Source organism: Solanum lycopersicum, chromosome 10 (genome assembly GCF_036512215.1).
Source record: "Solanum lycopersicum chromosome 10, SLM_r2.1".
NCBI lineage: Eukaryota > Viridiplantae > Streptophyta > Magnoliopsida > Solanales > Solanaceae > Solanum > Solanum lycopersicum.
Window position 1 is genome coordinate 58,785,635 of NC_090809.1, and position 15,541 is coordinate 58,801,175.

The 15,541-nt window shown below is 33.4% G+C and overlaps 1 protein-coding gene across 2 annotated transcripts; it reads left to right on the forward strand.

Moving 5' to 3' along the window:
- The first annotated feature begins 293 nt into the window (after positions 1-293).
- On the forward strand, positions 294-2,728 carry LOC101250352 (putative serine/threonine-protein kinase). Of its 2 annotated transcripts, none has more exons than XM_004249031.5 (6): positions 294-586; positions 714-832; positions 923-1,133; positions 1,360-1,597; positions 1,718-1,868; positions 2,111-2,728. In XM_004249031.5, exons 1-6 carry the CDS (start codon positions 523-525, stop codon positions 2,456-2,458), a joined length of 1,131 nt encoding a protein of 376 aa, XP_004249079.1. In that variant the 5' UTR covers positions 294-522; the 3' UTR covers positions 2,459-2,728. The 2 variants fall into 2 exon arrangements, with proteins under 2 accessions (XP_004249079.1, XP_010327728.1); XM_010329426.4 differs by having other exon boundaries at positions 337-586; positions 720-832.
- The last annotated feature ends 12,813 nt before the right edge of the window (positions 2,729-15,541 follow it).

Genomic DNA, 15,541 nt, shown 5'->3' on the forward strand with positions numbered 1-15,541 from the left:
TAAATTTTAAATCTAACTCAATTGGTAATTACTTCTATTAGGGACAAATCATATTAAGGAAACTACATGTATATTACTTCTATTAGGGACAAATCATATTAAGGAAACTACATGTATCTTTTTCATTGGATTTGTGACTGTTCAACAAAAATGAAATAGAAACAGAGACAATGACTCTCTTGGTGGACCAATTCTTTAATGTGTTTTCCACAGTTGATGTATTTTGTCCCATCACAAAAAAATGAATAAATAATAATAATAATAAAATGAAGAGGAATATGTCAATTGTCATCACAGATGGATGATATAAATTAAAGTGAAACATGAATTGCCACTAGTTATAAATATCGTATTTTCACTTCTTTATACTTCATACGATATACGATATTTCTAATCTCTAATCATACTGAATTTGTATAATTTACTTATATGTATTCCACTTGAATTAGTACTTGTCTCTTTTTCTTTTTTTTTGGGGGCTATCAAAGTTCAATTCTTTGAAAGTCTGAATATATTTGAAGAATGGCTTTTAGTTGTTTTGGTTCTTTTAGGCAGTGCAAGGATAATAGAGGAACTCAAGTACAAGGTAAGATCATCTTCCCCTCTCTGTTTTCAAGATTTCTTGTTTGAATCGTCGGAAATAGTCTATTTTTGTTGTTAAATTCATCTTTCTCTTTCATGTTATGAAGTCAAACTTGTTCTTACTTTTGAAGGATTAGAGATCGCCACCAACAATGTGAGACTGTTTTCTTATAACTCGTTGAGATCAGCAACCGAGAATTTCCATCCATCAAAGAAAATAGGAGGAGGAGGTTTTGGAGTTGTCTATAAGGTTCTACTAGTCATGTGTTTACAATGTTTGTTTCTACATAAATAATGCCAAATATTGAGAGAAAAAATATGAAAAGTGTACTAATTGCAGGGGGTTTTGAGGGATGGAAGGACGGTAGCTATCAAATGTCTTTCAGCTGAATCGAAACAAGGAACCAGTGAATTGTTGACAGAGATTAATATGATTTCAAATACTCGACATCCAAATCTTGTGCAGTTGATTGGTTGTTGCGTAGAGGGTGTCAATAGAATACTGGTGTACGAATACTTGGAGAATAACAGCCTTGCCAGTGCTTTACTAGGTACTTTTCATGCTTGTTTGTACCAAAAAAACATAAGTATATAGATGAGTCTGCATTAGCTTGTGTATGAACCCTTACGATAACATTTAAGGACCAAGTAGCTGATATAATGTGCTTATATTTCTATTTTCTGTTAGCCAATTTCTCTGTGATCATCTGCTTTTAGTACTGGAAGGAGTGTTATCCAAGTGCATGGCTTAACGATGTGTACAATTTACCGTTGCAGGTTCTAAAGGGAAACGTGTTCCGTTAAACTGGACCAAGAGAGCAGCCATATGTTTAGGTACAGCATCCGGTCTAGCATTTCTTCACGAGGAAGCAGAACCACCAATTGTTCATCGGGATATTAAGGCTAGTAACGTCCTTATTGATGAAAATCTTCATCCTAAAATTGGAGATTTTGGACTCGCCAAGCTTTTCCCTGATAATATCACTCATGTTAGTACTCGAGTGGCTGGAACAATGTGAGTGTACATTCAAGAGAGTAAACACAAGCAATTTTGAACTGCATCCATTGCTTTTTTCCACATAAAGTAGGACCTTTTTTTCTGTTTCTCACTATCGGAGATCTTCTTGTTGTGCAGAGGATACCTTGCTCCCGAATATGCGTTGCTAGGACAGCTCACAAAAAAAGCTGATGTCTACAGTTTCGGAGTTCTTATTCTCGAAATTGTAAGTGGCAGTAGCAGTAGCAATGCAGCATTTGGAGAAGATCTGTTGATACTAGTGGAATGGGTAGGTTTCCTCAGGAACAATAACTTTTTAGAGCATATATTAGTCGAATACGCCTCAATGCCAAACTAGTTGGAATCGGCTACACAAATTCTGTATTCAATAGCTCAGAATTCAGAGGATTGATCATAATTAGACTTATTTCAGTCATCCATCAACCTGCCGCGACTCAAATCCTTCATAAGGGGATTTTACAAGAAATCCTATCTTAGTATGCTGATTTTTTGAACTTAAAACTGATGCAGGCATGGAAACTTAGAGAAGAAGGAAGGCTTCTAGATCTTGTTGATCCGGAGCTGACAGATTATCCAGAAGCCGAAGTGCTACGCTTCATCAAAGTTGCTCTCTTTTGTATTCAATCTGCTTATAACCAAAGACCTAACATGAAGCAAGTGATTAAAATGTTATCTAAAGAGGTCAAACTAAATGAGAAGTTGCTAACCGAGCCAGGAGTCTACAGACCACATAGCTCTAAACGATCGAGTTATAGTAGTAACACTACTACATCCTCCAAGGGAAAGAAAGGCGTAACATCTGCAAATACAACAGATTTCCATAGTTTTCAAAGTGTATCCGAGATGATACCAAGATAAGTGTAGCTTGGTGCTCGTATTCTTTAGTATTTGTAAATTGGGAAATGCAAAGTGAGATAGACATGAAGTCCCACTAGACATGCATGTATTGTCCCTCTTTATAACATAGAGTAGCCATTTGTTAACCTTCTCATGTAAGATAGAGCTAGAAGTAGCTAGGAAGAACGGATATTAGTAGTTTGAATTTCACTACTGATATCCTAGTTGCATATTACTCTGTTGGTTTGTGGGTTCCAACTAAACAAACTAAATATATTTGGTGACTACGAATAGTTTTCTTCCATGTTTGATATTATGATCTCTCTTTTCGACCTCAAATTCTGGGATCGATTAGACATAGATTCAAAATGTTCGCGGAGCAACACCAGCTGATAAGTTCACATCTGTGAATTGTGATCATGAACACAATCAAAACTAACAGAAGCCTGTCTTTCCTGGATGTACAGTAGATGCTCGATTGATATGTACTACCATGTTCTGACCTCTGTCCAAAGATAACTGCTTTGCAGATTAAGTTTCTGCTTACAGCGTTGTCAAAAGCTCGTTTAACGCGCGCTTAAGCACTCAAGCTAGGTGACAAACAGCCTATCTTGGTCATAGCTAGAAATTTTACAACCTTTAGCCAGAAAATAGATACCTTAGAACATTTGTTTTTGAAATTATTAGGGAACAATATGGGTGCTAAATTAGTAATGGGAAATTAACATAAGAGTAATATTCAGAAAATGTGCTTCTCAGTGCCTGTTGAACAGCTAGTACCGGCAATTAGGAAAAGAAAGGCCAGCTTATTCTGTATTAGCATGATTTGTGCAAAGGATAGCACTCCATGAACTATGATTTCCCTTTAAAACTTACCTTTGTTTGGTTCGTTGTTACCCATTGTTTCATAATATATTATATTCTATTGTATTTTATTGTATTGTAGATATAATGTTTGATTAGACTTTATTTATTGTTGTTTAATAAATTACATTTGTAATGTAATTTACAAATTTACTAAAATATCCTTAATTATTCTAGGGTAGGAGGTTTGACTAGATTTAAATAATTAAGGTAAATGGTAAAAATAGTATTTTGAAGTATTATGTAGAGATAATGCCCAAGTACCCCCTCAATCTATGCCCGAAATCCCAAAGACACACTTATACTATACTAAGGTCCTATTACCCCCTGAACTTATTTTATTAATAATTTTTTACCCCTATTATGTAAAGATATAATTGTAAAAAGAAATTAAGTAACAATGTGAACACCAATCGGTTGTCCAATAAAATATGGATTTTCATTGTTACGTAACAACGAAATTTAACAATACAATATAATACATTTTAAGTAACAATCTAAACAAATATTGTAGGTATAGTAATGATACAATGACCCAAGCATAGTGTTAAGGAAAAAAATTGAGCAACTTACAAAAATGACTATATTTATAGGGTTATTAAATTACAATAGCTATAACTATATTATTTATAAAAAATAACTACAATTTATATCTTTTTCTAGCTGTATTTCTTTATATATTTTTATTTTTCTATTGATACACTAATTCAAATAACTAAATAAGGAAAATGTAATAATTGTGTATAGTTAGAATATGAATTCTTTGAATTCAAATTGTTATCTATATTTATAAAACTTAAAAGTACTTATATATACATATCAATGATGCAAGTATTTATTAGAACTTAATGTATTAACATATCAAACAAGGTAAAGTATGACAATTAGCATATGAATACGACTATTTGAAAAATGAATACATTGTTGTTATTCAAAAAAATGAATGCAATATAGTATACATATGAATACATTGTTATTTAGCCAAAGATGGATAAAGTGGACAACATAGAAATAAAAAAAATAGAAAATAATAGAATGTGTAGGTATCAAAGTGTGTAAGAATTTGCCTGTATAAAAAATTGACAAATAACAAACGTCAATCTCTTTTTTGTAAGTTTTTCCTGTAATACATGAAGCTTAGTGTTAACTCAGGTATTTGTTTATAAAAATATCGTATAAATGTATCCAATTATACTTGTATTGTCTAATCAATCTTTTAAATTGGATAGATTACTTATGTATCAAGATATACTTGTATTCGCAAATCACCATTTCAACTTGTGTTAATATTATAATACAAATATCTATGTATATAAGTATTCTACTATATACGAATTTGACAATCACACAAACATTCATCTCTTTTTGCTCATGTTCTTCCTGTATAGTATAAGTGTGTCTTTGAGATTTCGGGCATAGATTGAGGATGTACTTGTGCATTATTCATTTAACTATAGTCATTGTAATGGAGAAAACAAAATAATTCTTTAATTGAAATCCTATAAAAATATATGAAAATATGGACAGATACAAATATAGTTTTCATTATAAAAAAAAAAGAGAAAATCAATTAAAAGATAATTGATGAATTCAAAGTACAAAAATTACTCCTAGATTCATCAAAAGGATCTTAAACTGGAAGAAATATGGGAGGAAAATCATGATAATATGTGATATAGAAATATTGATGAAAGAGAAAGTACTAATGAAATAAAAAGGGATAATGCACAAGTACCCCCTCAACCTATGCCCGAAATCCCAGAGACACACTTATACTATACTAAGGTTCTATTACCCCCCTGAACTTATTTTATAAGTAATTTTTTACCCCTTTTTAGCCTACGTGGCACTGGTTTGAAAAAAAAAAGTCAGCCAGCGTTGGGCCCACAAGATAGTGCCACGTAGGCCGAAAAGGAGTAATATTATTAATAAAATAAGTTAAGGGGGGTAATAGGACCTTAGTATAGTATAAGTGTGTCTCTGGGATTTCGGCCATAGATTGAGGGGGTACTTGGGCATTATCCCAAATAAAAAAGGAAAACTTATCACATAAAATGTGCCTAGACATAATTAATTATGTTTGTAATAGTAATTTTCCTATTTAATATTTAATAACTTTTGATTATCTGTATATAATTAAATTTGCTATTTATTGTGTAGTTATATCCATATAATATAAAAAAAAAGTAAACTATAGTTATTTATTTTGAATATATATTGATGTTTGCCATATTCTATAGTTTTTCCAAAAAAAAAATCCCAAAACTATCTTCCAACTTCAAATTACAAATTTCTTTTTGTTAAAAAAATTAATTTATTTTGTCCCTACCCTCAAATCAACCCTTCTCCCCTCCCCCAAAACCACCCCTATAAAAAAACTTATTTTTAAAAATTATTTCTAACTTCAATTTTTTTTCTACCTCACCCTTACCGATACCCCCAACCCCCTAACAACAACCCATACCCGGAGCTCGAGGCTTCGTGCCCCGAGGTTCCCTACGCCCCACCCTTCCGAACCGCAAGGAGCCGAGTCCTGAGACCCCCTCCCCCTCCCCAACGGACCTCGAGGCTCCGTGCCCTGAGACCTTCTACCCTAAGTTTAAAAAAAGAATCGCCTCCAAAAGTTACTCGAGGCAAAAGTTACGACCGTTCGAAGTTTCAACAAATATAACGTAAAGGGGTAGTTTTTGAAATTTTGAACTTCAAACATCCATAAATCGTGCCTACGATTTCCGATCGAAGCGAGTTTTTTTCAATCTACTTATTTTTTTGATTTATAGTTAAACATTTATCGTTTTTTAACCATATATAGAGCAAAATTATAAGAAAAATTTGAAAGTCAAATAGGATAAAGAGATTGAGTTTACCACGTAGATCTCGAAAAAATAAGCAAGTTTAAAAAAAGAATCGCCTCCAAAAGTTACTCGAGACAAAAATTACGGTCATTTGAAGTTTCAACAAATATAACGTAAAAGGGATAGTTTGTGAAATTTTGAACTTCAAACGGACATAAATCGTGCCTCCGATATCTGATACATGCGATTTTTTTCAATCTACTTATATTTTTTATATCTACGCGAAAAACACCACACACTGTCATAGAATTTACAATTTTACGTTTATCGGTTTTTGATCAATATGGGGCAATATTATAAGGAAAAATTTAAAGTCAAATCGGATAAAGGGATTGAGTTTACCACGCAGATCTACAAAATAATAAGCAAGTTTAAAAATATAATCGCCTCCAAAAGTACTCGAGACAAAAGTTACGTACATTTGAATTTTAAACAAATATAACGGAAAAGGGGTAGTTTGTGAAATTTTGAACTTCAAACGGACATAAATCGTTCTTTCAATGTTTGATCGAGGCGATTTATTTTTTCAACCTGCTTATTTTTGCGATATCTACGTGAAAAAAATACCATACACTGCCATAGGATTTTATAGATTTACGTTTATAGGTTTTGACCATATATAGGGCAAAATTATAAGGAAAAATTTAAAGTCAAATCGGATAAAGGGATTGAGTTTACACGTAGATCTAAAAAAAAGTAAGTTTAAAAAAAAATTGCATACAAAAGTTACTCAAGTCAAAAGTTACGACCCTTTGACGTTTCAACAAATATAACGTAAAAGAGGTAGTTTGTGAAATTTTAAACTTCAAACAGACGTAAATCGTGCCTCGTTCCCGAGGCCCCCCTCCCCCCGAACCTCGAGGCGTTGTGCCCCGGGCCCCCTACCCCCCGAAAATTGAGGCGCTGCGCCAAGACCCCTTACCCCCCCAGACCTCGAGGCGCCGTGCCCCGAGGCCCCCTAACCCCCGGACCTTGATGCACCATGCCCCTAGGCCCTCTATCCCCCTACCCCCCGTACCTCGAGGCGCCGTGCCCCGAGGCCTCCTACCCCCGGACGCGCCGTGCCCCGAGGCCCCCTACCTCCTAGACCTCGAGGTGCCGTGCCCCGAGGCCCACTACATCCGGACGCGTCGTGCCTTAAGGACCCCAAACCCCTTTTACCTCGGACCTCGAGGCGTCGTGCCCCGAGCTCCTCTACCCCCTACCTCCTGGACCTCGAGGCGCAGTGCCTCGAGGCCCCTTACCCCCTACATTCCGGATTCTGAGGCCCCTTATCCCCTACTCCCGAGCCTCGAGCTCCCCTACCCTTTACCCCCCGGACCCCGAGGCACCGTTCCCCGAGGGCCCCTACCCCCTGGACGCCGTGCCCCGAGGCCCTATACCCCCTGACCTCGTGGCGCCGTACCGCGAGGCCTTTTACCCCCTACCCCTTACCTACCAAACCTTGAGGCATCTTACCACCCGTACCTCGAGGCATCCTACCCCCTGCCCCTACGGGCGCCTACCCCCCGATCCTCAAAACACCGTGCCCCGAGACCCCCTACCACCCGGACCTCAAAAAGCCGTGCCTTGAGGCCCCCTACCCCTACCCCCTGTACCTCAAGGCCCCCTACCCCCTAGCCCTACGGACCCCTACCCCTCAAACCTCGAGATGCCATGCCCCGAGGTCCCCTACCGCCAAGACCTCGAGGCGTAGTGCCTCGAGGCTCCTTACACCCCGAACCTTGAGGCGCCGTGCTTCGAGACCCCTGACCCCTAGACCTCGAGGCGCCGTGCCCCGAAACCCCGAACCCTCAAACCTTGAGGCGCCATGCCCCGAGGCCCCCTACCACTACCTCCGGACCTCGAGGCACCGTGCCCTAAGGCCCCCTACCCCCTACTCCCTACTCCTACCATTACCCCTACCCCCACCCTCGGACCTCGAGGCATCGTGTCCCGAGGCCCCCCATACCTCTACCTCCCAGACCTCGAGGCCTCCTACCCCCTACCCCTATGGACCCTATCCCCTGGACCTCGAGACGTCGTGCCTCGAGGCCCCTACCTCCCGGACCTCGAGGTGTCATGCCTCCCTACCCCCATACCGATCTACCCCCCAGACCTCGAGGCACTATGCCCCGAGACCCCCTACCCGCCGGGCCTCGAGGCGTCATGCCCCGAGACCCCCAAACCCCTGAACCTCGAGAAGTCGTACCCCGAGACTCTGAGACCTCCTACCCTCTGGACCTCGAGGCGCCGTACCGCGAGACCCCTTACCTGCCAACCCTCCGAACCTCGAGGCGTCGTACCCCATGGCCCCTTACCCCTACCCCTCGAACCTCGAGGCTCCATGCCCCGAGGCCCCCTACCCCCTAATCCTACCCCTAACCCCCAACCCCCTGGACCTCGAGGCTCCATGCCCCGAGGCCCCTACCCTTACCTCCCCCCCTCAAATCTCGAGACTTCGTGCCCCAACCTCGAACCCCTCACCCCCTACCCTAACCCTAGACCCTAACGTCGGACCCCTCCACCCCCAAACCCTTGCCCCTAGCCCCCTACGCCTACCCCTCCCCCCTCCCCCTCGAAACTTGAGGCGTCGTATTTCGAGGCCCCCTATCCTACTCTACCCCCACCCCTTACTACCCCCTTTCCAACCTTACTGCTTCCCTACCATCACCACTACCCCACCAACCCACCACCCCTACTCCAAACCCCTATCCTAACCCCCCCCCCTCCCCACACACACACCCCACCCCACCTTACCAGCCCCTTTTGACTCATGGCGCCATGCCTGAGAGAGTAGTAGTTGAATCATTTCATCATCGCCTTTTAGCTCCAACTGCAATCAATATGTTGATTCAAAATGAATTACTAAAACCAATAGATATACATCAAGCCAACACAATTTATTGTGGGATCATGACTATAACGAGTTATATATAAGACATTACATAGAAACAGGAATAACAACCCTCATCAGCACGTATTTCCAAATCTTGAAACTAGTTATTTTGAAGATGTTTTGTTAACTACAAGAATGACACTTCTAGTAGTCATGATCGTATTGATAGACGCTCTGAGTTTGACGGAATTCTTGATATGTCCCACTAGATGTTGTCGACTAGGCAACAACCCAGGTGTTTATTTGAGTAGTTTTTTGTAAGACAATTCACCTAACCCTTTTCTTGCCAATTGTGACTGCATGCTTAAGCAAGGGACCAAGAGCTAAAGGGTCCTTCAAAAAATATGAATGAGTCAGTTCCTTTAAAAATGCACTATATTTTAAGGATCTGACACGCACCAAGTCCAAGCCAAATAGCTCATTAGATATACAAAAGAAAAATCATATCCAAGTTCTGAATAGAACAGAACACCAAATGAACTTGAAAGTTCACAATGGTATAAGGGAGAATCATCACTTAAACCAGTAAGGTATTTAAAAGAAGCAAAAACATATTAAACATAAGAAGTAAAGTTAAGACAACAATTGAGAAGGGAAAAATAAATCCATTGTGAATGCTGATTTCATATTGGAAATGTTACTTTTTTAACAAATGACAATCTCCGCAATGAAAAAAAAACTCACGACTAAATGAAAGAGTAAGGATCAATCATTTTCTTGCGGCAGGGAAAGAAAGGCACAACAGTCTAGATTTATTAGAGGAAACAAGCAGGTATGAATTGATTATATATAAACAATAACACCTGCACGAGATTTCGTTGTTATCCATTGTATTGTATTGTATCGTTACTATACATACGATGTTTGTTTTGATAGTTACTTAAAATGTATTGTATTGAATTATTAAATTTAATTGTTATGTAACAATGAAAATCCCTATTTTATGGAACAATCAAATTTGGTGTGTTCCCATTGTTACTTAATTTCTTTTTCCAATTATATATTTACATAATATTTCAAAATACTATTTTACCCTTTATCTTAATTATTTTAATCTAGTCAAACCTCCTACCCTAGAATAATTAAGGATATTTTAGTAAATTTATAAATTGCAATACATTACGATACGATCAAACCAAACAATTAAAATGCTATTAAACAACAACAAACAATACAGTCTAGTCAAACATTGTATCTATCATACAATACAGTATAATAGAGTACAATATAATACAATACATTATGAAACAATGGATAACAATGATCCAAACAAAGTGTTAAAAAGGAAAAGAAACTACACACGTTTAAGACTCAAACTGTGCACATACACATAAAGACCAACACATGGGACTATATTTACAACCAAAAAAGGTCCAGGACTTCATTACATTACTACCAAGAAAATATAGCAACTAATAACCAGCATTCCCAAAAATTCAAAGACATGGCCATCTCGAGATGATACAGATTTCACTGTATATTTCAAAGAAAAAATTTGAGTATGCACAAAAATCAGAAGAAAAAAAAATAGTCCCAAATTGCAACAACATCATCTTTATTTTTCCAAACTTCTGTTACTAAAGATAATTACAATACCTCAAACATCATGAGATAATTAATAATATATTAATATAAATTCTAAAATTGACTAATATTTAAAAAAAATTATCTAAAACAATTTTTTTAAAATTAAAATATATAAAAAATAGAAATTACTAGATCCAAAATATATATATATATTGTTTTGATTTGGATAGATTACTTGGAAAAGTTAAGTTTATAAGGAACGTATGGACTGAGTCTTGGTATGACTATATTTCAAATTAAGACATGGCAATGTGAGTTTAATTATAGCCCATTGAAGTTAAGAAATCAGTCGATTAAATTTAGTAAGTAAATTCGGCTAAAACTCAAATAAGATGAATTAATATTAAGTAATTTTAATAAATTTCTTAACTGAATGAAATAAATTAAATAACTCAAAAATATAAACTATTAATTGACCAAATATGTAATTAAAACAAATTATTATTATTATTATTATTTTTTATGATTTTCGAATATGATAAAATATACTAATTGCATGCATAATTATATAAAAATATATATCATTAAAAATTTATAAAAAGTAACAAAATTATTTAAAATAACTTGCAAACATTTTTTAAATTTTTTTTTATAAAACTAATTATTTAAAAAGTTATAAAAGTGAAAAAAATTATTTAAATATACAAATTGTAGCTATGAAGCATAATTAAACTTATTATAATAGCTATTTGGAAGAAGAAAAAATTACATTTATTATTTTTTATAAAACACCATCTTAAAGCGGATAATCTATGATAGTCACATAATAAATATTATCTACCGGTATTAAAATAATGCTTAGGAAATGAAAATGCCCAGGACATGCCATTTATAAAATATTTTATAAATATAATATAGAATATATATTTATACAACAATAATGCAATACTATATAATGTCAGAAGAATGTCTTTGCTTATCAAGCAAAAAACAATCATACAAATATTATTAATATATTGCTAAAACATTACCATTTTTTTAATTCTCTTGTACCCTTCTGAATTGACTTTCCCTTCACAAAATATTAATTATTAAGAATTTATTTTGTCAAATTATTGATAGTAATTATATTTTGAAAAGCATTCTATGTGGTTATTCTTTAATTATAATAGTAATATTAGAAGAAAATAATGAATAACTTTTGATTAACTAATTTAATAAATAAAAAATTTCAAGAATTTACTCCTACTAACTACTGTCTCATATTACTTATCGATTTTTCCTTTATACACTCCTTAATAGATAGTAATAAATAAAGTATATTTAAGAATTTACCTTTTTAACTCTTTTTGATTCCCTACGTTATATTTGTGTGTCTTATGCATTAAATACCAAGGTTAAGAATAGAGAAGTTTTTTTTTTTTTTGGAATTTTACTGTACTTACACTTTCAAAAAATCAAAATGAGAAAAATCTGATTAATTCTATTTTAATTTTGTAAATTGATAATTAAGTTGAAATATATATCAAAGATGTTACATCACTAAAGATTAATTATGAAAAAATAATCATAGATGCACGTCTTTACCTTACTTGCATTTTTGTCAAGAAATTAATATTTATGACAAATATAATTAAGACTCAGTAATGATGAACTTTGTTAATTTGTACTGCTTCCCAACTAACTAACATAATAAGTCACTATTTGGCTCTTCAAATCAACAAATACGCATATTAAATTGATATAATTTAATAATTTTTCTGATTTAATTATTTAGATTTGAACTTCATAAGATCAACAACTCTGATCAAGTCCAAATTTGAGATTTTGAAAAGCATAAAAATTCAATTTACATAAACTTCAACCTCGAAATAAAAATATAAGGGAATTCTAATCATTTCAATACATTCTTTCATAATTCTAATACAAATAGATATATACAATTATAAGTTTCAATATTTCTTGAATAATCGAAAATAATAATAATAATAATAATAATTATAATAATAATGGGACGCCTATATGACCAGAGCTTTCTTATGCTAAAATGTTTTCACAATAATATATTTTTCTTTTTCTCTTTTTTTTATGCCTAAAATTATTGTTAGTATAACTTATACTAATTCTTTTTACTAAATTTAGATCATGCTTAAAACTCATTTTACATATTATATTCCTAAAAATTAGGCATGACCCCAATAAGCATAAAGAACCAAACAAAAATGTTTCTAGGCTACTCAAAGTCATATATTTATAATTTTTACTTTAAATATATAAAACATTTAGCAGTGGTGATATTAAAATATTCTCAAAAAGGAATACCAGAATATTCCCATTAGTACATATGGATTAGTAGTGGTGATATTTTATACTTGCCCAATCACTTGGAGTATTGGTCAGCATAAAAGAGAAAAAAGTATAAAAGAAATTGAAATGATTGTTTTTACGTGAAAAAAAAAGGTCTTACGAATATATTTCATCGAAATTATTGTAACAATTTTAAATTTGAAGAAGAAAATTTTATTTTTACAGTAATTAATAGCGTATTTAGAGTTATATTATAAATAATAATTTGTCCATGTGATTCATATATATATAAAATACATTATTAAATAATATAGGATAGTAAGCCCGGCTCAAAGTTTGGAATTATTACAATAATTTCAATCAAAATTTCGATATATTTCGAACCATTTTTCCTTTTATGTAATACTTTTTTTTTCTTTTTTTTTTTAAACATGTTACTTCAGTTGATGACTTTTTAAGCACTTTATTGTAAAAATAAAATTTACGCATATTTTATTTTTTTCAAACTTCACTTATAAAATTAAATAACTATATAACATATACTATTATTGTTATTATTTTTCATGATGCTTTAGAACAAATGACTATGAATATTTACACAGCAGACTATAGAAGAGAAGAAATGTTCAGAAGAGTGAATAAATTTGAAATTTGACCTTTGCTCTCACGTGGTTTAGCTGTGTGTCACATATTTTTGAAACAAATTGTAATTAGCTAAAATATAATTTTGAATTCTGTTATGTTGTCCATATAATCTTATAATCTTAGATTTCTTCTTTATGTAAATATTTAAATGTTAGCTTCATAACTTTATTATACTATAAAATTGGAAGGTTTTGACTACGATATAAAAGCTTTAAGAATAAACCCAAAAATTACATTGTTGCCAATGTGAAAGAATATCAATTACAAATCAATATAATCAATTAAATAGTATAATATAAGGGCAAATAACATAAATTTTATTAATTTAGAAGATAATTATACGTCTTTATGAGTTTTCAAATACTACGATTTGTACCTTATTTTTTGGTCCCCATACATGTATCTAGGCAAATGCTAATATACATCTAATTATATACGAATTTAAATATAAAATACAACTTAAATGCATCAATTTAGGAGCAAATCACACATTTTTCCCCTGAATTTCTTTTCTATTTTGTTTTTATAACTTTCTTCTTGGAAAAAAAATCAAGATTTCAATTTTGCCATCATAATGTGGCCTAAAATTTGGCATAACATCATTTTTTTAATATATATATTAATAGCTTAAATACATTTTTTGAACTATTAAATCTACATATACATGCAATACACCGGCACTATACTAGCAATTAAATATATCCTACTATTTATAGGACTTTGAAATTAATTAAATATATAACTATTAAATCTTTTTATTTGTAATAAGGAAATAACTCTTAATATATCATCTTTTAAAATTGAATCAAGAAAGACTCTCTTAAATCTTTCCTTATTTAAACTATATTGTAAGTCCCAGCACTTAAAACGTTGAAATTAATATTTTTATCTAATATAAATCTTATTTAAATTATAAAAATAAAATAAATTAATTATTCAATTAAAATATTATAGAAAAAGATTCACATTTTTAAAAATAAATCTTTTAATATGGAATTCTTATCATATTAGATGTATATAGCACTTACTATTTAACATCAATTACCATTTTTAATTTTTTTATTTTATTTACTATAATTTTATTAATTAGCGGGAAATACATGTGCAAAACATGTACACTAAATTAGTATATTAAGACACACAAAGGCCCTTACTAAAATATCGATGTAAGAACTTTAATTTAAAACCCTTAACTTAATCACAATTCGCATAAAAGAATGAAAACATTTTTAATGATAGAAATATATTGACGTAATATTATTTGTCATATCGTGTATTAAAATTGTTAGCTAAAATCTCTAGACCTATTATTAGCAATCTTAGATATTTTACTTCTATATATAAAAATAATTGTTTATTGTAAAGAAAGCTCAAAATATAATAATAATAATAATAATAATAAGAACGCAGAAGTATAAGATAGAGGAGAGAATTTTTCTTATTCAAGTATGTTTTCCAAATGGTGAATGTCTATTTATAGTGTTGAGATATCACTTCAAAAGTCATCTAATTAATAGATACATAGTTATCTTGGAAGTTATTATCACATTGGAAGCACATATACATGAACCCATTTAATAGTGGATAAATCTAATGGATAATCCACATATACTATACAATGGATTTACAACACTCCCCCTTGAATATCCATAGATTATGTGTCTCGTTAAAACCTTACAAGGAAAAATCTAGTGGGAAAAAGCCTAGTGAAGGAAAAAGAGTACACATATCTCATAATACACTTTGAATGTTGTCTCGTTAAAAAACCTTACCAAGAAAATTCAACTTGGGGCAAAACCATAGTTAAGAAAAAGAGTACAGCGCGTATTTCGCTCCCCCTGATGCAAACTGTACTTGATATCTCGGAGACGGCGCATCCCAATCTCGTATCTCAACTTCTCAAACGTTGATGTTGACAATGCCTTAGTGAATAAATCAGCAAGATTATCACTTGAACGAATTTGTTGAACTTCTATCTCACTATTTTGTTGAAGATCGTGCGTGAAAAAGAACTTTGGTGAAATATGC